Here is a 25,988-nt window from a genome sequence, read left to right as displayed (position 1 = left end):
TAGGGTATCCATGTACCTACTCCACAGTAACACACCTATTCTTGTCCCTCTATACCATTCGTGACTACAGTAAAATTCACTGTGGTTTATTCCACTAAGGTAAATTCCACTATAATAAATTCCACAAGGAAAATAATGGTCTATAGAAAATTAGTTACACACACCCTTGTTACACACTTCTTAACTAATTAGTTTTTAGTTAAATTCCCCTTGGAAAATTTCACTATAGGTAAAATTCACTGTGGTATATTCTACTAAGGTAAATTCAACTACAGTAAACGGTCTATAGAAAACTAATTACACACGTCCTTCTTACACACTTCTCAGCTAATTAGTTGTTAGTTAAAGTATAGGTTTATGCCATTGTTGCTCATTTTTTAACTGAATTTCACTGTACTGCTAATTTTTTTTTCTATTCAGTTTAATTTTGAACTTTGAAACCCTCAACCATGGCAACATTTATAACATCAGAGAAGAACAAACGTAAGTTTTGCGACAAAGAAAATCCTGTATACAAAAAGAATGGAGTTAACAGTAGCAAAACAAAAATATATTGGTGTTGTGAATGTTTTTACAAAGGTTGCCAGGCTAGACTACATACAACTTTCAACTCCAGTATACCAGAAGTTATTTTTTTCAACAGGCTCCCATAATCACTCAGCAAGCAGTGCACATGTTAATACCCAAAAGGCAGTTAATTCAATGAAATGTGAAGTAATGAGAATAGGCACAGTATCTTCACAGTATCTTGTACTGCTGTACAAAATCTTGATGAGGGAGTACAATCATTCAGTTCTATATTTAAGAGATGAGGAATTATGTACATTATTTATATTATTTACATTTGATGGATATTTGTTCTCATCTTGTTTATTGTTAACACAACATTTCAGCTGATATACCCTCCAGCCTTCATCAGATGTCTTGGGGAAATTTTGAACCTCGGTTCTCATTCCAAAGGTATTTTTCGATGTTATTATTATTATTATTATTATTCAGGTCACTGCTTAGAATCGTGCTCTTAACCACTACACCATATGCCCATGGGCAATTATGGAGTGAATTTTAGGGTGTATAAATCTAATATTTTCCTATCCTTCTTTAATACCAGTTCCCATATGCTATTCATATCTGCACTCAGTCGGCTTAGGAGGTTGTTGTGTCCTAGCATATCTACTGCTTCTTTTAGTTTTCGTATTTTCCAGTGGTGTTCTCTCTCTATTATTTTAACTTCATCCCACATGGAGAGGTGGTCTCCATTTTTCCATACATGATCAGCTATACCCGATTTATCGATATCTCCTCGTGTCACAGCTTTGCGATATTTGTCTACCCTTATTTTGAGGGGCAGCATGTTTCGCTCTTGTATAACCTACCACAGCTGCATGGGATGGAGTACACACAATCTTTGGTCATATTCTCTTCCATTGGTTTTACTTGAAAGAGATATTTGTGAAGTGTTGTATTACTCTTGAATACTGTCCTGATGTCATATGGGCCACATATCTTTTGTATCTTTTCGGAGAGGCCTTTCACATAGGGTAGACAGACTGTGGAGTGTTTATTGGTTTCATCCTCTCTTTTCTTCATACAACAACAACAACAACAATAACATTGAAAAATACCTTAAGAATGAGAACCCCGGTTCGAAATATCCCCAAGACACTTGATGAAGGCTGGAGGGTATAGCAGCCGAAACGTGTTAACAGCAAACAAGATGAGGACAAATATCTGTCAAATGTAAATAATGTACATAATTCCTCACCTCTTAAATATAGAACTGTATTATCTTATCGGTATGGAGCCAACATTAGACTTCAATGGAGACATATAGAGAAACTCCATCAAAAACTAACTCGTCTTTCAAACCATCTAACTTTCTTGTGTAGATGTAGAGACTCAAAGCTAATACCACCTGGCTTGAATATAATGACACCAGTGGATTCATAGAAGAGCAGCGGAAAGGGCAGGACATGCCCTCGTCTGTGAGAGGATCCATTACAACTGTTAGAAAAAACATCAACTAAATAATGAAATCAAAGAGAGGTTATCTTCATTACTTAGGAAAATAATCAGAGATGATGATAGAAGGAGAATCCAACAAGATCTAGAAAAGTCGTACATGAAAGAATTTGAAATGGTGAAGACACACCAGATTAAGAAGTTTATGAAACTCAAAAGTCAGAGAATAAAGACTGTAGTCCATCACCCACCTGTTAAAGCAGTAATTAATGTAAGTAGCTGACATCTAGAAAGCTCCGAAGAAGCAGTACTGAACAAAGGTCTCAACTTTGCGACAACCATCAAGCGCATTGCATACTTGGACATAATAGCCTCTATTGAAGAGATAGCCATAAAGATACCAAAAGCTCAGGGAGATGAACTAAGGTGGAAAGTGAGACAGGTACTAGAAAAAGCAAAATTTCCCAAACCAAACATCACTAAGGAAGAAAAGTTCGCTATCAAAAAACTACAGAGTGACAATTCTATCATAATACTTCCAGCAGACAAGGGAAATGCTACAGTGGTGATGAACAAGTCTGACTACTCTGAAAAATTGGCAAGTCTCATAAGTGATGGTAGTTACAGAAAAGTAAAGAAAGATCCAACTCTGAAAACAGAGAGGAAGTTGTCACAGATCTTGATCAAGAATAAGGATCACTGTACACCAACGAAGTACAGAGAACTGACTCAACACTACAGTAAACTACTACACATATATGGTCTCCTTAAGATTCACTAGGATGGTATTCCATTAAGACCTATAGTGAGCTGTAGAGGTTCAGCATGTCATCCACTGAGCTGCTTCCTTGTGGATATAATCAGTCCTTTAGCAGGAAAGTGAACATCATACGTGAAGAATTCCACCCACTTCACAGAATTGATCAAGGATACCCCAATTGAATCCAACCAGATGATGAGTCTAGATGTGATAAGTTTGTTCACCAAAGTCCCAACTGGTGAAGCACTATCAGTGATTCAAGAAAAACTAGTGACAGACACCCATCTAAAAGAACGCACTAGTATACCAATAAGAAACTTGATGGAAATGTTGACCTTCTGTGTAGAAACTACCTACTTCAGTAACGACACTGATATATATTGACAAGAAGAGGCTTTAGCTATGGGTTCACCATTATCACCGATAATAGCCAATATATACATGGAATACTTTGAGAATTTGGCTTTAGGAGTAACACCACTAAAACCAACCCTATGGTTGCGATATGTTGATGACACCTTTATACTCTGGCCCCACCAGGAAGATGTCCAAGTGCTGTTAGATCACGTGAACTCAATAAAGCCATCCATACAGTTCATAATGGAAAAGGAAAAAGACAATCAGCTAGCATTCCTGGACGTATTAATAACATGCACCAAGTAGGGAGTCAGGACATCCGTATACTGCAAACCAACCTTCACTGGACAATACCTCATCTTCAATATCCACCATCCATACAGTGTAAAGAGAGGGATTGCTCAGTGACTAAAACATTGTACAAAGAATATCAGTAGCGATTGTGATACACACCACGAAGAAATGATCAAGCTCAGTAAGAACCTATTAAGAAACAACTACCCCAAAAACATACTATCCACTCCAATTATGAAGAAAAGAGAGGATGAAACCAATAAACTCTCTACAGTCTGTCTATCCTATGTGAAAGGCCTCTCCGAAAAGATACAAAAGATATGCGGCCCATATGACATCAGGACAGTACTCAAGAGTAATAAAACACTTCGCAAATATCTCCTTCAAGTAAAACCACCAATAGAAGAGAATATGACCAAAGACTGCGTGTACTTCATCCCATGCAGCTGTGGTAGGTGAAACATGCTGCCCCCTCAAAATAAGGGTAAACGAACATCGCAAAGCTGTGACATGAGGAGATATTGATAAATCGGGTATAGCTGATCATGTATGGAAAAAGGGAGATCACCTCCCCATGTGGGATGAAGTTAAAATAATAGAGAGAGAACACAACTGGAAAATATGAAAACTAAAAGAAACAGCACATATGCTAGGACACAACAACCTCTTAAGCAGACTGAGTGCAGATATGAATAGCATATGAGAACCAGTATTAAGGAAGGATAGGAAAATATTAGATTTATAAACCCTAAAATTCACTCCATAATTGTCCACAGGCATATGGCATAGTGGTTAAGAGCACGGGCTACTAACCCCAAGATTCCGAGAATAATAATAATAATAATAACAACAACAACATCGAAAAATACCTTAAGAATGAGAACCGAGGTTCAAAATTTCCCCAAGACATCTGATGGAGGCTGGAGGGTATATCAGCTGAAATGTTGTGTTAACAATAAACAAGATGAGAACAAATATCCATCAAATGTAAATAATATAAATAATGTACATAATTCCTCATGCACCAAGTATGGAGCCAGGACATCCATATACCACAAGCTGACCTTCACTGGACAAAACCTCAACTTCAATTCCCACTATCCATACAGTGTAAAGAAAGGGATTGCTCAGTGCAATGGATCTGAAGATTTGTCTGATGATGAAAGCATCTCTTCTGAGTTTATCACTTATTTTGAGAATTCATACATTGGGACACAGTCTTCATCAGCGAAGAGAAACCCCAGTTTCCTATCCAACTCTGGAATATATGCAACTGCGTTTTAAATGACTTGCTAAGATCAAATAATTCGGTAGAAGGGTTCCACAATGCTTTGCAGTCATCGATAACATCCACACATCCAAATTTGTGGAAACTTTGCAATGCCCTTAAGACTGAAGAAGGTTTAAGCCAGACAAAAATTGTACACATTTGAAGTAGGGACTCGACAATAAAAAAAAAAAAGACCGCTCAAATGAATGATGCTCAACTAAAGAAGCTAACTGAGAATTATCAATCTGAAAACACTCAGCAATTTTTAAGAAATATTGCATGCAATTTGTCATAAAAGAATTTTCTTCAAATATATTAAACTTTTTTTCATAACTTTATTTTTATGTACTCGCCATCATTTTTGTCTTAATGTGTGAATAAAATGTGATCTAAAGTGTATTCATGTTACCTATAGTGAAATTTACTGTAGTAGAATTTACCTAGAACTATACCATTAATCTCTAATCAACTGGCACAAAGCCACCCTGCCTCAATACTACTCTTCACTCCTACCTGAGCATTTTGTCTTGCAAGTTACTTGGTGACCCTATCAGTGCAGATGCTGTGTAAAGAGCACCAGTGCTAGTGCAACGTAAAAAGTACTGGTGATGATATCACATACAAAGCACTGGAGCTGGTACCATGTAAAAAGCACCCAGTATACTCTGTAAAGCGGTTGGCACTAGGAAGGACATCCAGCTGTAGAATCCATGCAAAAACAGACAACAATGCCTTGTGAAGCTCTCAGCCTTACCATTCAGTATTGTACAAATATATCTAGAAATTTTTAGCCAATACCAAATATATAGACAGATGTAAATATTTTGTTTATATACAACATCTTTCTGGATAGAAAGCAAGAAACTAGCCAAATTAGTGATATATTCTGTAGTACAATTAAGAATATTAATATTTATATAAAGGTGCAAGAGTGGTTATATAGTAAGAAGCATGCTTCCCAACCACATGGTTCTGGGCTCAGTCCCACTGCGTGGCACCTTGGGCAAGTGTCTTCTACTATAGCCTTGTGCCTTGTGAGTGAATTTGGTGGACAGAAACTGAAAGAAGCCTGTTGTATATGTGTATATATATGTATATGTTTGTGTGTCTGTGTTTGTCTCCCCTCCTACCATCATTTGACAACTGCTGTTGGTGTGTTCATGTTCCCGTAACTTAGCAGTTCAGCAAAAGAGACCAATATAATAAGTACTAGGCTAACAAAGAATAAGTCCTGGGGTTGATTTGTTTGAGTAAAGGTGGTGCTCCAGCATGGCTGAAGTCAAATGACTGAAACAAATAAAAGAATAAAAATGAAAAACAGTTTGACTTAGATGTGTATTACTAAAAGTTTCTCAAATGCAAAAAGCTTGCCTGATTGTTCAGATGATGAAACATGCTTTTTGCATCTATGAAGCCTTCAGTAGTGCAGATATGAGTCAATCTACAATCCCACTCTACAATCCCACTCAGTGGTGGTGGTGGTAGTGGGGCTGTTTCTTTGTCTTGCAAGTTACTTGAACTCGTGCAAGTGTCACAAAAACAGGAAAAAAACACCCAGTACACTCTGTAAAGTGGATGGTGTTAGGAAGGGTATCCAGCAGTAGAAACCATGCCAAAGCTGACACTGAAGCATGATGCAGTCTTAGGACCAGCAAGGATGATGGACATTAAAAGATGACGATATATATATATATATATATATATATATATATATATATATATATATATATATGCACACACACACACACACATATATATACACATATCATTCAACTACACCATCATCATCATCATCATCGTTTAACGTCCGCTTTCCATGCTAGCATGGGTTGGACGATTTGACTGAGGACTGGTGAAACCGGATGGCAACACCAGGCTCCAGTCTGATTTGGCAGAGTTTCTACAGCTGGATGCCCTTCCTAACGCCAACCACTCAGAGAGTGTAGTGGGTGCTTTTACGTGTCACCCGCACGAAAACGGCCACGCTCGAAATGGTGTCTTTTATGTGCCACCCGCACAAGCCAGTCCAGGGGCACTGGCAACAATCTCGCTCGAAAATCTTACGGGAGCCAGTCAGGCGGTACTGGCAACGGCCACGCTCAAAATGGTGCATCTCATGTGCCACCCGCACAAGAACCAGTCCAGGGGCACTGGCAACGATCTTACTTGGCTTGCCGGGTCTTCTCACGCACAGCACATTTCCAAAGGTCTCGGTCAGTAGTCATCGCCTCGGTGAGGCCCAATGTACGAAGGTCTTGCCTCACCACCTCAGCCCAGGTCTTCCTGGGCCTACCTCTTCCACGGGTTCCCTCAACTGTTAGGGTGTGGCACTTTTTCACGCAGCTATCCTCATCCATTCTCACCACATGTCCATACCAGCGCAATCGTCTCTCTTGCATGCCACAACTGATGCTTCTAATGTTCAGCTTTTCTCTCAAGATACTTACACTCTGACGGATATTCACATTGACATTACACATCCAACGGAGCATACTGGCTTCATTCCTTGCGAGCTTACGTATGTCCTCAGCAGTTACAGCCCATGTTTCACTGCCATGTAGCATGGCTGTTCGTACACATGCATCATACAGTCTGCCTTTTACTCTGAGTGAGAGTCCCTTTGTCGCCAGCAGGGGTAAGAGCTCTCTAAACTTTGCCCAGGCTATTCTTATTCTAGCAGCTACACTTTCAGCGCACCCACCCCCACTACTAACTTAGTCGCCCAGATAGCGGAAGCTATCGACTACCTCTAGTTTTTCACCCTGGAATGAGATAGAAGTTGTTTCCTGTTTGTTTACAGTCTTTATTGCACCTGAACATCTGCCACAAACAAAAACTAACTTGCTAGTTAACCTGCCTTTGATGTTGCTGCACCTCTTATGTGTCCATAGCTTGCACCGGGTACATCTTATAGAGTTACTACCTACTCCTTTTCTACATACTGAGCAGGGCCATCTACCTGAAGGGGTTTGTGTTTTATCTACCTTCCTACTTATTAGGATTTTGGTTTTAGCTAGGTTGACTCTAAGGCCCTTCAATTCTAGACCTTGCTTCCACACCTGAAACTTCTCCTCTAGTTCTGATAGTGACTCTGCAATTAGGGCAAGGTCATCAGCATAGAGGAGCTCCCAGGGGCAACCTGTCTTGAACTCCTCTGTGATTGCCTGGAGGACTATGATAAATAAGAGGGGGCTGAGGACGGAACCTTGGTGGACCCATACCTCTACCCGGAATTCATTGCTGTACTCATTTCCAACCCTCACCTTACTGGCAGCATCTCTGTACATGGCTCGCACAGCTCTCACTAACCATTCTTCTATCCCAAGTTTCCTCATTGACCACCAGATAAGGGATCGGGGGACCCTGTCAAAGGCTTTCTCCATGTCAACGAAAGCCAGGTACAGAGGTTTATCCTTAGCTAGGTATTTCTCCTGCAACTGTCTCACTAGAAATAAGGCATCAGTAGTGCTTTTACCTGGCACGAACCCAAACTGCATCTCATCTAAATTGATTCGCTCCCTAATTAGTTGGGCTATGACCCTCTCTGTAACTTTCATAACCTGATCTAACAGCTTGATGCCTCTGTAATTATTTGTATCTAAAGCGTCACCTTTACCTTTGTAGCAGTTGACTATGATGCTGCTACACCAGTCATTGGGTATGACTCCTTCGTGTATCACCTGGTTCGTAATACGGGTGACTAGGCTATAGCCAACACTGCCAGATATTTTGAGCATCTCTGCAGTGATTCCTGATGGGCCGGGGGCTTTCCCGGTCTTCATACTCTTAATTGCTTTATCTACCCTGGTACTATCAACTCGGATAGCTGGTCCCTCTATTGGGTCGACATACGGCAGGCTCTCTTTCTCCCATTCATTCTCTTTATTAAGCAATCTATCGTAGTCGCATCTCCAGACCTCTTTCTTTGCATCCTCATTTAATGCAAGCGTACCATCATCCATGCGAACACATTTCTCTCCTACAACATCACTATTCTCTCTCTTACACTGTCTTGCAACACGAAATACCTCGAGTCTTTGGTCCTCATGGCGCAGAACATTGGCAAATCTTTCCTTATCTGCTTCCCCTCTGGCTAAATAAACCTGTCGCCTAGCCTCCCTTCTGGCACATTGGTACAATTCCCTGCTACCACCGTTCTTCCAGTCCTTCCAAGCCTGTTTCTTTTGTCTAATAGCCCTGTCTACCTCCTTGTTCCACCACCACGTTACTCTGGGTCGGGAGGGGACCTTACACCACCCACAAATCTGGTCGGTGGCTTTCAACAGGTTGTCCCGCAGAAATCTCCAATTGTCTTCCACGTTGTATGATGCTATATCCCCTTCTATTTCGTTAAATGCTTCAAGTAACTTGTCTCTAAGTCTCTGTCCGTTTGCAGGGTCTATTCGTAAGGTTGCAATTTATTCACATGCAGCATCTTCAGAGCTTGTTGCTAATTCAGTTCTTAACCAAATTGAAAACTGTTAACATTTTGGCATAAAAAATTGAGATTTGGTCCAGTAGAAAAAAGTTTACATCAAGATTTGTAGCAACACTATAGGAGAATAAGTAACGCTTCCAATCAAGTTTAGATCTAAACTCTTTTATTTTAAAAACAAAATATATTTATCTTAGCTTCAATGATAGAAGAAAGCATGTGGAATTTCATAGTTTTGGTCCCATGCAACAAAAATTTGTATCAAAAAAGTTGTGAGGTAAAATATCATGAAAAAATATAAGTAAGGCAAAAGAATTAGATTTAAGTATAATTCACTTCTTTATTTTAAAAACAAACTATATTATAATTCAACTTAAATGATAGTGCTCAATTCGAGGAATTTCACTGTATCAGTCTCAAGCAATGAAGTTTTAAAAGAAAAAAGTTATGAGTGTTTGTTTCTCAAATTTGAGGGTAATAATATAGTTCTATACTTTTTTATGAATAAAGCTCTATAAGGGGACTTTTAATATATGTCACTGGCATCATTGAGGTAAGGAAAAAATTATCAACGACACCACTAATTTGCAATTAATTTAATTACGTCATCTGTATTAATTAATTAATGCAATTATATCATATAAACACAGTCCTCTAATATCTGAGACGAGAAACAGAATCATAGTAGTTTACATTGACAGGAATTTCTCAGTTTTTAAGACTTGTCAAAGAATCATTCAACTACAATAGTAGTTGAATAATATTAAGGCTGCAATTTACTCACATGCAGCATCTTTCAGAGCTTTGTCGTTAATTCAGTTCTTAACCAAATTGAAAACTGTTAACATTTTTGAAGAGGACTGGTCCCTGTAAGCAATGCCTCCAATCAAATTTAAATCTAAATAACTTTTTTTATTTTAAAAGCAAAATACATTTATCTTAGCTTAAATGACAGAAGAAAGCATAAGGTAAAATCTTAAATTATTGACACATTATTAATAAGCATAATAGCATAGCCTGGAAAAAACATGGACTACATGGAAAAATGCAAGCAAAAGAAATATTCTTAAGATTATAAACCTGGAAAAGTACAGGACAAGTTATTGCATCTGGTAAAGTACAGAACAAGAAAATTTTCACTTAAAATATTGCAGCCAAGGATAAAATTTGAATATTAAAAATTATTTGATTTTAATTTACAAAGTAACATTATAATTAAAAAAAAAGGTACCATCATTTTATTAAAATATTGACACACTAGAATACTTAAAAAATGAGAGCCAGAAGTACCAATATAACTAGTTTTATTCAAAGTAGAATAGTATATATGGTAGGCAAATTCATTATGTAAAAACTAGGCATTGGGTCAAGACTAAAAATGTGAAGACTTGGCAATAACTTAGGCAAATTTTACTGTGAATTTGTTATCAGTAGATTTTACTGTAATATATAACTAATTTTTGTATTATTCTATTTATTGTACTAACCAATTATGTACAACTATTATTTTTTACAACCTATTTTCAAATTCCTAATTATTAATTAATATTTTTTAAAATGTTTTTTTTTAAAGTACAAAAAATATTCTGAGTTATTTTAAATTTTTAATAGAAGTAACAAGTAATAACAAATAAATAAAAGTAATAACTTGTAATAAAATTCTTAGTTTTAATAAAAGCTCATATTTTCTAAATCTAAATATTTTATTTGAAATTATCCTTAGCTGCGATATTTTAAGTAAAAATATTTTTGTTCTGTACTTTACCAGATGTAATAACTTGTCCTGTACTTTCCCAGGTTTATAATCTTAAGAATATTATTTCTCTTGCCTGCAATATTTCCATGCAATATATATACCTTTTACTTGTTTCAGCTATTAGACTGTGGCTATGCTAGAGCACCGCCTTTGAGAATTTTTTTTTATCTTTAGTCAAATTAATCAATGCCAGAACTTTATTTTAAGCCTTGTACTTATTATTTTGGTCTCTTTTGCCGAACCACTAGGTTATGGAGATGTAAACATACCAACACTAGTTGTCAAGCAATGTTTGGAAGAAACAGAGACACACACATTACAGGCTTTTTTCAGTTTCCACCTCCCAAATCCAATCACAAGGCTCTTGTTGGCCAGAGGCTATAGTAAGAAACACTTGCCCAATGAAACTGAACCTAGAACCATGTGGTTGGGAAGAAAGTTTCTTACCACACAAACACGTCTGCACCTAAAATACACCATTTTGAGCGTGGCCGTTGCCAGTACCGCCTGACTCTCTGAGTGGTTGGCGTTAGGAAGGGCATCCAGCTGTAGAAACTCATGCCAAATCAGATTGGAGCCTGGTGTTGCCATCCGGTTTCACCAGTCCTCAGTCAAATCGTCCAACCCATGCTAGCATGGAAAGCGGACGTTAAACGATGATGTTGATGATGATGAAGACTACAATTCCCCCTTCGTGTGACTTTTGCCATGTCCATAAACAAATCTCAGGGTCAAACACTGTCTGTAGCTGGTCTTCTCTTGGAAGAGCCCTGCTTCTCACATGGACAACTGTATGTTGGCTGCTCAAGAGTGGGCAGCAAAAAAAACCTATTTGTATATGCTCCACAAGGGAAAACAAGGAACATTGTTTACAACGAGGTGTTATAATCACAATAGCAAGAAAGTATGTACATGATCACCTTCTTTTACGAAACTTCATTGACGTTCGTATATTTATATTGATATACATATATATACGTGTGTTTGGGTGCGTGTGTGTATATACATCTCTATATATAAAGATGATGCGTAGTCTAGACGGCGTTTTTAGATTTCATTATTCTCTTTAACCCGGGCAACGCCGGGTATTTCTGCTAGTTTATAATATTTTTATATAAAAATAAATGATGTTAGTATTTGTAGAAAGTATGATTTAATAACAGAACAAGGGTAACAGAGCCAAGGCTTAATCTTTTTCTTGATTATTCTTGAACTAATAAGTTTGATTTATAACAAAATATGCTTTATTATGAAACACCTGAATCAGATCCAACTCAGTCTCACAGAATACATGCATGCACACACACACACACGTATATATGTGTGCATATAAATGTGTGCATGTGCATGCATCTCTGCATGTTTCTTACCATTTGACAACAACCAGTATTGGTTTCCTTGCATTCCTGTAACTTAGCAGTTCAGAAAAAGAAACAGAAAGAACAAATCCAAGACATAAAATGCGTACTTGAAGTCAATGAGGACAGCTGCATAAAGAAGTACTGATCACTAATGTGGGTGGGATCTATGGAAGAGAGAGACCCAGGAAAACATTGGACAAAGTGATTGAAACCAACCTCATGATGTTGAGCCTCACAAAAGAGATGACAAAGGACCAAGATCACTGGCAATTTGCTGTGCTTGAGAAGACCTGTTCACCCCAGCAAAAATGAAATCCTAAAAGCATTTTGTTTTGTTTATTGCTCCCACATTCAGGCCATCTTCTCAACAGCCATCCTCTCATTACTCTTCTAATGACAACACTATCTCTACTGTTGTAACTATAATTATATGCACATATTTCATCCCCACACCTTTATGCTACCATTTTCTCCTCTTCTTAGGACCACCTCCCTATGTCACCCACCTCACATTCTCAATATCATCCCATATCACTACTGAACAGTACAATCACCAGATCTCAATATAATCAAATTTTTATGGAGTATTTTGAAGCAGCTTAACTACGAGCAATTTTCTCTAATAGCAACTCATAATTTAAGAACACTCAGAAAGGAAGAAAAATGAATCGAACTAGCTGAAAATTTCAAAAGGTTTAACTTGAGTTTAACTTAAGACAACACACAGATGGATGTCTACTCACCACAACATCAGCATGGAGATCATCTAATGGTGCAGTGTTAGGTGGTGTTGGATTTGTTGTCAGCAAGACAGTGGAGGGTACTCTAGCTGAAATAAGACCTGTGAACAACAGGATCCTTGTCACAGTATTCAGTGGTAATCCTAAAACCATAGTGATATTGCACCAACTGAAGGTAGTGAGGGAGCAGAACATTATGAAGCATTAACTGAAACAGTGAATGCTGTGCCTAAGTTCAATCTTAATGCTGGTGCTTGGAAATTTAAATGCACATCTTGGTCAGGACATATCACCACACATGTCACCAACACACAAATGGAAACAACAGACTGCTATATGAACTTTGTGTAGAAACAGGTTTCCTTGTGACCAACACTTTGTTCAAGAAAAGGCCTGGAAAACTCTGGACATTTATTTCAGATATGAATGGCAGCAAATCTGAAATAGATTTCATACTTGTAAACAAGAAATGCAGTAATTCAGTGCAATATGGGGAGTGATCATCAACTTGTTACTGTTAGGATCAAAGTAAGCCTACATACGAGTAAAACACCAGCTAGAAAGGTTCATTACAACTGGCCAACACTTCGCAATGTAAAACTCCAACAAGCTTATACTATCGCTGTCAAAAACTGATGTGCTCAGCTCAATATTGAGGAAAGAGATATCTCTGAATTTAGATTTGTGCAAGTGAATGCAGATGCATCAATGCAGCTTGTACTAGGTATCACTATGAATTTTTGAAAATATTTAAATGTAATTTCTACTGTACTTATTTTGGAGAGTATCCAAAAAGAAACATTTTGATACTACATTTGTGAAATTTGGATGAATATTTTAGGAAATATGACAATTTGAAAGGTCACTGAAATGGTATAGTAGTTGCCTGTTTTTTTTCAGGTTCTTGGAAAGAACTTTTTTTGGCAATATTTAAAATATTTTTTTATATTTAAAGCCGATTTTGTTACATGTAACAAATGGTTGAGTTTGCAGTGTTTTCAGACCTAGCTAAATCCAAAACCATAAGCACGGCACATTTCTATGGAGGTAAATAAATCATGAGATTTTGGGACATGACACCATTTCAATAAAATTTTAATAGACTATCAAAAACAGCTGTAAATGACAGAATTTTGGATCAGGATCCCCATAAAAGTTGGATTTTCTCTATTTTGACTGGGATTTTTCCCCATTCATTTTCCCCCCGTCCTTGGAAATGATGGAGGGGAAGCTTTTTATGGGAAAAGTTTTCAAAGATATGTGATTTTTCTCACCTCTCTTCCCCACTGGACCAATTTAGGCTAATTTTTTTGGTAGAAGCAGTGACAACCACTACACGGTACCTACTGACTGCTAAGTAGACTGAGCTAGCAAGAATCAAAAGTACATAATCTGTGAAGGAGTGATGGAATGGCCAAAGATAAATATTTAAGCATCGATGTATTCAGTTGCTGAGCCAGTTATACTGAGATTCTCAGACAGAACAAACAAACAAGATGATTATATTTTTCAATCACAAGAAAGTTTCAAGGAAAAATTAAATGCTATAAGGGGATTTGGGTGGAGCGTTTTGACAGATACAAAAAAGAAAAATATAAAATAACATTTCAGGATGGTCATTTTTTTTTTGACAGATAATCACACACTATATACTCATTGTTGGGTGGTGTTGTTATTCCTGTTATTGCAGTTCTTACTGTTTCTCCAGCTAGTGGTGGTGGTGTTGTTGCTGGTTCTAGTGTTGGAGTTAGTGGTCCTGGTATCATTCGTTCTGTTAACCTTCTTTTTGTCCACATTTCTTCTGCTGAAGAATTGATTGTTGTATTTCCATAGATGTTTACTTTGTTGTTCCTGCTAAATTTGGCTGTTAGTGGCATGTCTGCCACATATATCTCATCAATCTTATCTCAGTACCTCTGTTTTTCTTCTTGCTTGAGTTTACATTGTTGCTTATGTTTCATCCACGTGAATCTTTTATTGAAGTGTTTATTGTATTTATGTCTGATGTAAATGCTTTCTTGATGTATGTTGTCCATAAATGCTGTTCTCTCTGCTGGTGTGGTGATGTATTTTACTTCCTGCAATAATATGCATTTATGCTTTTCTTGTTGGCTTAAGTCTCTATAAATTTTTTTTCTTTGTGTTTATCACTTGCATTCTTTTCAGTCTTTCAACCTGTCCTCTTGTGAGTTGCAGCTTTCCCATGCTGGTAGTGACTATAAAGTGAAGTTGTGTTGTGATGTTTCTTAGACAACAAAGTAGTGTTTTTCAACATCTAGCTAGCCTGGCTGAGGCTCACATTGTTATGTTTACATATTTGTTTTGCAAGATTCCTGATGTGAAATCATATGTTGAAACAGATATTGTCATATTTTGGGATGATCACTTATTTTTTTTTTTTAGCCACAGATACTATATACTCATTCAGTTCAGCTTTGTTATCATTCTTATGTTATTGTCCTTTGTCTGAAATCTTTTGTCAACATGTCTCCAATTCCACTTGTTTTTGTCTGTATCTGTGTGTGTGTGTGTGTGTGTGTGTGTGTGTACACGCGCAGTGTCTAGTGTTTAGTATGTGTGTTGCGTCTATGTGTATATGGGTTTGCTTACTATGCTGTGTATACCCATGTTTTATTTAGCTTTTTTTATTTATTTATTTACTTACATATCTATTTTTTCTTATTCCACCTTAAGTGTGTGTATGTGTGCCTTGCATGTGTATGAGTTTATGTATTATACTGCTTGTATCCGTCTCTTTTTTTTTTCTTTCTTTTTCTCATTCTGTCTTTGGTTGTCATGTTGCATAGTGTGGTGGAGGGCGTTACTGTTTCATTCATGTTTTCCTTTGAGGCTCGGTCTGTTGATAATATCTTAACATCTATGTATTTAACCAAGCCTCTGTTCTAATTGAGCAAGTTAGTAGAGCACTGATGAGCTTTTCTCCTCTTTGAGCTCCCACCAGTATCCCCCTCTCCACTCCTCTATGCTACATGCTGTCTCCTCAATGTACGTTGTCATGTTTCTGCACCATTCCTCAGTACACCATATGTTATCGACTACATTTCCAGGCTAAGTGTAGAATTAGAAATGTAGTCTGTAGCATTCGGTGTACTGAGGGACAGTGCACAAATAAGACAACATACATTGGGGAGATAGCATGTAGTATAGGGAAGTGGATAAGGGACACTGATTAGGAGCTCAAGGGGGATAAAATATCATCAGTGTCTACCAACATGCTCAATTAGAACATAAAAGCTCAGTTAATAACACAGATGTTAAGATATTATCAACAGACATGACAGTTAGATTACAGATGCCACACACACAGTTGTAGACAGACCAAGCTTCAACAGAAAACATGAATGGAAGAATAACATCCTGAAATATAACAATATCTGTTTCAACACATGAGTTCACATCAGAAATCTTGCAAAACAAATACATAAATGAAATCAAATATAAAAATAATTCATTAAAACACTCAATATCTTTACCCTTTTCTCTTCATTTTCATTAATTCCAGCATAAAATTGATCCCTTTCTTTTCATTAAATCCTTTTTAGCAAGAGAATAAACTGTTAGCTAATTTCTTTCAACTGATATTTGCTTTTTAGCATAGAAATTGTATTCTTGTAGGCACTGAAATAATAAGAAAGAAATATTTTATGTGTGTGTGTGTATATATTTATTTGTAAGCAGGAAGCTCCACTAATTATTACTCTGAGTTTCATATTTCCAATTTTTGGACCTAGTGAAGGTTGATGCGAGTCAAAGCCGCATATATACCTTGAACCAACATTCATTGCCATCATAAACCTGATATTCAGAGTAACAATTATTACAGTTTCCAATACAATAAATAGAATAAAACTATACAATAGATATTTTCTCTTTCCTTCTTCACGCAATTCTTCTTACCATGTGTTATGAATTATAATATCCTATCATTAATTCCTTTCTACAATAGTAAATAATAGATAAAAATATAGATATCTTATTTTGTATTGGGTATGAAAATGCAGCATAGTGTCAAATGATGTTGATAGATGAATACTGTCCTTACTTAAAATAAAACAAGTCTTAATTGTTGGACAGCAGTGATTAATGGATTAGATGGCAAGCAGAAATAAAGTCTGAATAAAAGCCTTCTTTGAACTGGTTTATGACAAATTTTATTCAAACTTCATTCTAAATGGATACCAAAGTGTTCGAGAGGACCTTACCAAACAACCCAACTGAGGAAGATTATATTTACTGGAAATAGATGCTACACATCTACATAGCAAAAGCAAAAGTTCCAGATGAATTTAAACTAGAGGTACTCTTAGTCCTCTGTGGGGCAAGGACCTACCTCATCTTCAAAGAATCCAAAACCTTCGAGGCAGGAACAGAACGCCTGACTTAAAGTTCATAAAGAAAGGTTCAAACATAATGATGTGCCATAAGCTACAAACTCAAAAACAAAAGAAAATGAGTCTACCGAAGAATTATGTCAAACCTTCAGGCACTAGCCAAGAAGTGTAAAATCCAAGCCCTAACAGCACACTTTGTGGCTGGGCTTCAATCACTATCAATCAGACAAGGGCTTCTCGAGTCATCAGACGATTGCTTAGAAACACTCTATAAACTTGCTCAAACCATGGAGGTAGCCATTGAAGACACTCGTAACCTATCCCAAGGCTCAGCTGGTATCAATCAACCACCCCATCTTGCAGCTGCTAAATCAGCATACTTTTGGCGCAGTGGAGACATCCATAAAAAAAATCAATGCCCGGTGAGAAACTCCACTCGCAAAAGGTGTCAGAAGAAAGGCCACTGGGAGAAAGTCTTCCTCTCAAAAAAGCCACCAAGAAACAAATAAAACTTCCCTAAAACAGCAGCTATCACAGAGCCAGAGAGCGACTCAGAGGAAAACAGTGATGGAACCTTATCATCCATCATTTTAGCAGTAACAAACGGTACAGGACAGCTGGTACCCATTAAAATTAAGGACAACAATACACAAGCCCTTCTTGACACAGTTTCTGACAGGACATTTATAGAAGCAAATCTTGCAGTTTGGGGATTACAATACGATCATACCTGCCCAGAAAAAGTTAACTTGGCCAACAACACAGCACTGAAGATTAAAGCCAAATTCAGCAGCAAATTACAACTGGGAAATAACGCATATAACATTAATTTCCTTGAGGTCAACTACCTTGTAGCTCCAGTCATCATTGGAATTGATATCCTCAGTCAATACTTGGCAGTTACAATTGACTTCAAGGGCACACCCAAACCTGTGTCATTCTGCATGTCCATGTCAAGCCTAAAATGCACCACATTTGAACTACTTCCTGACATATAAAGATCTCTAAGCTCAAACCAATTTCAACAACTTCAAGATGCAGTCCTAGAAATGCAGAGTTTATTAAGCACAAAATAGACAGGTTACTTTCAGAGGACATAATTCAGGAAAGCCATAGTTCCTGGCGAGCTTAATGCTTTGTGACATCTTCCATTGGAAGGAAGAAAAGAATGGTGATTGACTACTCAAATACTATAAATGTCTACACACAGCTGGATGCCTACCCTATCCCCCGGATTGATGATTTTCTAAATGAAATAGCAGCAAACAAGATTTTCAGCAACATAAGATATGACAAATGCTTATCACCAGGTGGAACTCCTACCTGAAGGCTATAAACTGACAACATCCGAAACAGGGGGAAACTGTACGAGTTTAAACGCCTCCCATTTGGTACCAACGCCACAGCAATTTTCCAGCAGGTCATGCCTATCTAGATGACATCATCATAGCTGACAAAGATCATCATGAACATTCTCAGGAGATTTATCCAAGCAGCTGAAATATCTGGTATGACCATCGATAAGAACAAGAGTCAATTCTCTCAGAAGCAAATCAGCTTCCTTGGAAATTCAACAACAAAACCTGACTCTAAAATGTATCAAGCTCTACTGGATATGCTAGAACCAAGAACATTGAGAGAACTAAATCGTATAATAGACATTTTTGCATATTATGCAAAGTGGATACCTAAGTGCTCCAGACTTACCATTCAACTTACAAGAGCCAGAGAGAATATCAACAAAGCAGGACTGCTAGAAGAAGCAAAAACAGCAATCGCATCGCTAAAGACTGCACTGGTAAATGCCATACTTGCTGTTCCACAACTTGGAATACCGCTTACCATCGAAACAGATGCTTCTGACCTAACCTTGGGAGTGAGACTATCACAAGGAAGGCCAGTGGCCTTCTATTCAAGGTCTCATCAAAAAACAGAAAACCACCAATCTATCATTGAGAGAGAAGCCTGCACAATCGTAGAATGTTGCCGCAAATGGTGCCACCTGATACGTTTCCCCATACTGCAACATCATCACCAATCAACGCTTGGTGTTGATGATCTTCAATAAGCAAGGGACATCAAAAATCAAAAATGAAAAACTTATACGTTGGCACTCTCAGACATAAATTACACAATCTCCTATAGACCAGGAATTCAAAACAAAGCAGCAGATGTGCTATCAAGATGTGCAGCAACAAGAGACACAACAACACTAATAACCCTTCACAAACAACTGTGCCACCCAGGAGTGACCCACCTGGGTCACTACTGTAAAGTATGACACCTGCCATTCTCCCTCAATGAAATCTGTGAAATGACACTCACTTGCTCTACATGCAACAAGCTCAAACCCCGCTTCCACAAACCACTTATGGGTCAATAATACAGGCATTGAAACCTTGGGAGCACCTCTCCATTGACTTTGTTGATCCCTTGCCATCAACCACACAATACCATTACTTATTGGTAATAGTCAATGAGTACTCAAGGTACCCATTAGCATACCCCTGCAAAGACATGAGTGCCGAAACAATAATTTCCCACCTGCTCAACCTCTTTTCATTGTTTGGATCACCAAGTTGTATCCAGTCTGATAGAGGAATCCAATTTGATAATAAGAAGCTCCAGAACTTCCTTCATGCTAACGGGACAATAAAAACTAGAACATCTCCCCATCGACCTCAAGGCAATGGCTAATGTGAAAGGACCAACAGTACCCTCAAGAAGACCATAAATCTAGATAAAAGACAATGGTTGACAGTCCTTCTCATGGCACTACCAGCTATGAGAGGACTCCTCTGTACAGCTACCAACACAACTCCTCATGAGTGAATGTTTAAATTTTCAAGATCATCAATAGTGGAAACCATTCTACTCGAATTCCGCCAGAATATCGGAAGCACAATATTGCATCATCGACATCTCAGAAATAAGGGGGATCCACTTGTAGAATACGTTAAATTTTTGGAGACGATTTCTCCCTACTTTGCACACGTACAGTTTGGAAATGGACAGATAGATACAGTGTCAATGCACAATCTCACTTCAGCAGGACAATCTTTCAATCAAGGTAGCAAAGATAACACACAAACAAAACCAGGGCTAACTACACAAACAGAGTTTGATACAGAACAACAAAATCCACAAATAATAAATCAACAAGGAACCAACCCCAACAGTACACCAATAGAAGCAATGTATCAACAAAGAAACAGAGCTCACAGTCCAGCACCTGAAAACCTGAGCAGATTAGCAACTGGCAAAGAGCGCCTGAGTGAGAATAATATGGGTAACTAAACTTGCGAAGAATACCTGAACGAGGATAATATGGGTAACACAACACCAACTATTCAAGGACAAAAAGAGACGAAAAAACTGAGATCAGAATGAATTATTAAAACCCCTTTTTATCTAAAGGACTATACGTTTTGAATGCCTCATGACTAACTTTTCACTCAGCAGGGAAGACTATTATGAATTATAATATCCTATCATTAATTCCTTTCTACAATAGTAAATAATAGATAAAAATATAGATATCTTATTTCATACTGAGTACGAAAATGTGGCATAATGTCAAAAGACGTTGATAGATGGATATGGTCTTTACTTAATATAAAATGTGTCTTAATCATTGGACAGCAGTGATTAATGGATTCTAATCTTGCGTGAGCAGAAACAAAGTTTGAATAAAAGCCTTCTTTGAACTGGTTTATGACACTATGACAAGCATGTGTGTGCATGTTTATGCACACATACAGGGACACACTAATACACAATACAACACACATTTCTGCATACACAGACACATACATATAAATCATGCACAAACAACCCACAGAAGACCATGTGTGCACACGCACACACACACACACACACACACACACACACACACACACACACACACACACAAACCTACTTCTCCACATCCTTCACACACATTAACACATACAGAAACATATCTCACCTCACATTTATTCTCCTACCCCAAAATAGCCTCCCACTTCCAACTCCTGCTCAGTCAATAGCAAATACGACCAACTTTGCCGGTGGCACGTAAAAAGCACCCACAACACTCTCGGAGTGGTTGGTGTTAGGAAGGGCATCCAGCTGTAGAAACTCTGCCAGATCAGATTGGAGTCTGGTGTAGCCATCTGGTTCGCCAGTCCCTAGTCAAATCGTCCAACCCGTGCTAGCATGGAAAGCATACGTTAAATGATGATGATGATGATGATAAGTATAGATTGTTTGAAATGGTGTACAGATTTTATATATTAAGAAAAAAGTAGCCTGAATTTTGGAATTATTTATTAGTGCTTTCAGATGAAAGCACTAATAAATAATTATCCAAAATTCTGACCACCTCTCTCTCTCTCTCTCTCTCTCTCTCTCTCTCTCTCTCTATATATATATATATATATATATATATATATATATATATATATATATATATATATATATATATATATATATATATATATATATATATATAAAGGTTATTGGAGTCAACCAAACCCTAAAGATACAGGCAATACCAAGTAAGTGCTGTATACCAACTAGTTTTGCCCCTGTCGTAGCAACATGAGTGGGGAATATAACATAGGTCGTGTATTAGCGTGTGTATGTATAAAGAAAAGGATGAAGAGACCAATGGCAAAGTTAGAATTATATTTTATGTATAAAGTCTTACAGCTGTTTCAGGGAAAATCCAATGTATCCCTTCATCAGAGATGGTAATAGCAGAAGAATGGATTTTTACATCTATAAGAGGAGATTTGTAGTAAGAAGTGAGAGCGTTGCACAGAAGAAAGAACAAAGAAGAAACAATACTTGGAGTATAGTTCCATGATATATATCCACCTTTGCTACTACAATTATCTCTGGAAAATACCCACAAGGATTCTTTACATGTTTTATGTGTATATAACAAGTCGGACACTAGTTTTTCTATGTTGGTTGTTTATCACAGCAACAGGTCATTGAAATGTGAGATATACTATATCTTTATTTATAATGTTTTCATTGTTTATTAATTAAAAGCTATAATGATAATTTCGTTACTTATAACTTAATTATAAGTATTTATCACTAAGCATAACTCTTAGTTTAGTTTAGTTTAGTTTAGGCTGCGTAAATGTTATGATGTATACATGATAAAACGCTGGGTGAGCATTTATCATGTGCACATATGTTGAAAATATAGATTATATTTTTTTGACCCTTACACATAAAAAAATACAGTTTCATTAATATACAGAAATAAATTCAACAAGTTGAAAGAAACAAGAAGTAAAAGGAATTAAGTTTCTACATTAATTTATTATATACATATTTTTACATTTATAGAAATTTAGAAACAAAGCATTTCATCGTAGAGAATTTACGACTTAAATTTATCATTAACTAGTTTCTCATTCTCACTAATAAGGTTTCACGACAATTCAATATTGTCGGATTTGAGTATTGAACATGGCATATGTATTAGCCTATACTCAAAAGGGTGAGTGTCGTGGACTTGAGTAACATCCAACGATCACTGGAGATTTTGCCGAAAATCAGGGTTTTTATAACTACTCATACACGAATCATAGAACCGTAATCCCGTGAAAGATTTCTTCAACGAAGTTCATAATTCGTATATGGGCAGTAATTTTTAACCAATGAGAAATCAATAATTTCTCATGTTCGGGCAAACGAACTTACGTTCTCTCTCCGCCTCTTATGAGTTTGCTACACATGGATGTTTACCGCTGCAATGGAACTATACTCCAAGTACTGTTTCTTCTTTGTTCTTTCTTCTGCGCAATGCTCTCACTTCTTACTACAAATCTCCTCTTATAGATGTAATAATCCATTCTTCTATTATTACCGTCTCCAATGAAGGGATACATTGGATTTTCCCTGAAACAGCTGTAAGACTTTATACATAAAATATAATTCTAACTTTGCCATTGGTCTCTTTATCCTTTTCTTTCTTTATACATATATATATATATATATATATATATATATATATATACACACACATACACACACAAATATATACATACTAAACACACAGATGTTCAACTACATATATACTTTTCATTTGTTTCAGTTATTAGACTGAAGACATGCAGAGACAGCATTTAAAGTCGATCACATCAATCATAATACTTAGTTTATCATCTTTTGTTGAATGGCTAAAATGATGTAATTCAACATAACCATTTCTTATCCTTTTCATTTGACCCCTGTGTCAGCTCAATCAAGACTAATCTGGAGTTATGCAACAATAGCAATATACATACCAGCATATAAAATCTCTCCTCTCATGGCTCATATGACAGCAGTTTAACAAATAGCTTCCCAGCATCTCACAAAATCTCTCTTCCATACTCATAATGCTTGTTTCAATAACATGCCTTTTTACTCGGAGAATGAATACTAAGATTTTTCCCAAAAGTACTAAGTTTATTTTTAACTGTTTTACTCCATTATTTTCTACCATCCCTTAGTGGAATGACGTTTCTTGTTGGAGCAGATATTATAGCAGGGAATATCTTCTGTTACTAACTCCTTGCAAGTAGGAAGTGTGAATGGAACTTGCTTTTCTCTGTTCTGTCAGCTTTGGTTGTCTTGTTTAGAGGCCCACAACACAATGGTTTCAGTGCGTAATGTTTCAACTCAGATCACATGATCAATAATTCAGCACATTAACCCTACAACCAAAATAACGAATTCACATCATACCAATAAGAAAGCCAGATTCAGTTTGCTAGGAATAGCAACCAAATGTCCTCAAATCACATTTCACCTTCTTCAAAACAGAAAGGATACATTGGATGATGTAAACCACCTTTGATTTCAGGTATGCTCAATTAGAACTGAGCAAGAAGACAACAAAAACAACAATTACTTAACAACAAAATGACAATAGTGCTTTTATAGGCAACTGTGAAGAGAGGGTGGTACTGAGAATGTGAGTTTATAAAGAAATGAAGTTGAAAAGGCATTTGAAGTCTGAAGAACTCCAAGTGCCTTTTCAACTTTATTCTTTTCATACTTCTCATATGAAAGGGACTTATTTTCCTCTGTGTGTGTGTGCATTAAATAAAGGTGATCTTTTCCAGGTGGTGTGACCCTGGTGAAGGTAGGGAGTAAATTATCAAAGACTGAAAATTCAGTTCCAGGTAATAAATAAAGTCTACCACATAAGAACAGGAACAATCTTTCAGACAAGCTTCCACATAGATTTCTCTTCTAAATTTTTCTCATAATTCTTTGGTTAAACTTAGATTATATCTTAAAAGGCAATTGTCTAAGATGTTGCGCAGTGGGACTGAACCCAAAGCCACAATTTAGCAAAGAAAAACTACCCCAAAGTAAAGAAAGAAAAACATAAGCTAAAAAATACTTCATATAATGGTATTACTTCTTACCTTCCGTCACGTAATATCTTGAAACAATTTTTGACACTGAGGTCAACTACTGTTGAACCTTGACGTGACTCGACAGTACTTCCCAATCTACCACCATCACAGACAATGTCCAATTCAGGCCATAAGTTTTCAAATTCCTAGAAAACAATGTAAAACACTGCTGTTATGACGGTATGACATAAAGCTAAACCATTTATTGAAGGGAAACCTAAGGTAATCCCATAAACCGCCCTTCCCCATTTTTTAAATATACTTCTCTACATCTCAGAGTGTGCAGCTTTCAGATTTGTCTTTTACAAATGATATATGGGTGTGTGTGTGTGTATATATATATATATATATATATATATATATATAATCATAAATATATAGGGATTGACAGTAACCTGCTTCTCCAACATACTGAGAATTCAGAAATAGCAGTCAAAGAACTACTGATTTCAAAACTACAAATTATTACTCCAGATTGATAGCGATATTTTTGATACACACAGAACAAAAAACAGTAGAGAAGAATAAAAAAACCACCTGCCTTTAGTTAATTTAGTACGATCGTTTCACAGTTAAGAGTAAAGAATACTCTATTCTGATCTTCAGCTAAATATTCTAATAAATTTGTTAATGTCTAAATAACTCACGTTAATTTTGACCATGTGAACATCAATACCACGTGAGGAAGACGTCAAGAAATTTATCGGCCAGTAAGTTCAAAATCCCTCGCCCTAATGAATTCAATTCAGTGTGCATCAGAAATAGTCCCGCATAGAAAAGAGACCCGTACGAACTTCCTGCGGTTTAACTATTCACCTTAGAGGTATTATTAAAATATAGATATGCAGGACAGGGAATCGTCAATTAGTAATAAAATTAATAATTAACAATTTTGCCGGGTAGCTCAGTATGAAAAAACCTTTTCGGTAAAAAACATTTATAATCATAAATATATAGGGATTGACAGTAACCTGCTTCTCCAACATACTGAGAATTCAGAAATAGCAGTCAAAGAACTACTGATTTCAAAACTACAAATTATTACTCCAGATTGATAGCGATATTTTTGATACACACAGAACAAAAAACAGTAGAGAAGAGTAAAAAAACCACTTGCCTTTAGTTAATTTAGTACGATCGTTTCACAGTTAAGAGTAAAGAATACTCTATTCTGATCTTCAGCTAAATATTCTAATAAATTTGTTAATGTCTAAATAACTCACGTTAATTTTGACCATGTAAACATCAATACCACGTGAGGAAGACGTCAAGAAATTTATCGGCCAGTA

At 36.8% G+C, this 25,988-nt stretch overlaps 1 protein-coding gene across 1 annotated transcript in view; it reads right to left on the bottom strand.

Annotated features, from left to right (window-relative positions):
- Window positions 1-9,393: 9,393 nt before the first annotated feature.
- Window positions 9,394-25,988, bottom strand: part of LOC106874080 (threonylcarbamoyl-AMP synthase) — a 50,340-nt gene continuing 33,745 nt past the window's right edge. The window contains exons 4-5 of the mRNA XM_089338901.1: window positions 24,709-24,845; window positions 9,394-16,574 (exon numbers count right to left, since the gene is read on the bottom strand). Of these exons, the coding sequence (XP_089195027.1) occupies window positions 16,514-16,574; window positions 24,709-24,845 (198 nt within the window). The 3' untranslated portion in view covers window positions 9,394-16,513. The remainder of the gene's footprint in view (window positions 16,575-24,708; window positions 24,846-25,988) is intronic.

Source organism: Octopus bimaculoides, chromosome 21 (assembly GCF_046866305.1).
Source record: "Octopus bimaculoides isolate indiv1 chromosome 21, ASM4686630v1, whole genome shotgun sequence".
Taxonomy (NCBI): domain Eukaryota; kingdom Metazoa; phylum Mollusca; class Cephalopoda; order Octopoda; family Octopodidae; genus Octopus; species Octopus bimaculoides.
Note: the sequence above shows the minus strand (reverse complement) of the source record. Positions and strands in the feature narration are given on the sequence as shown.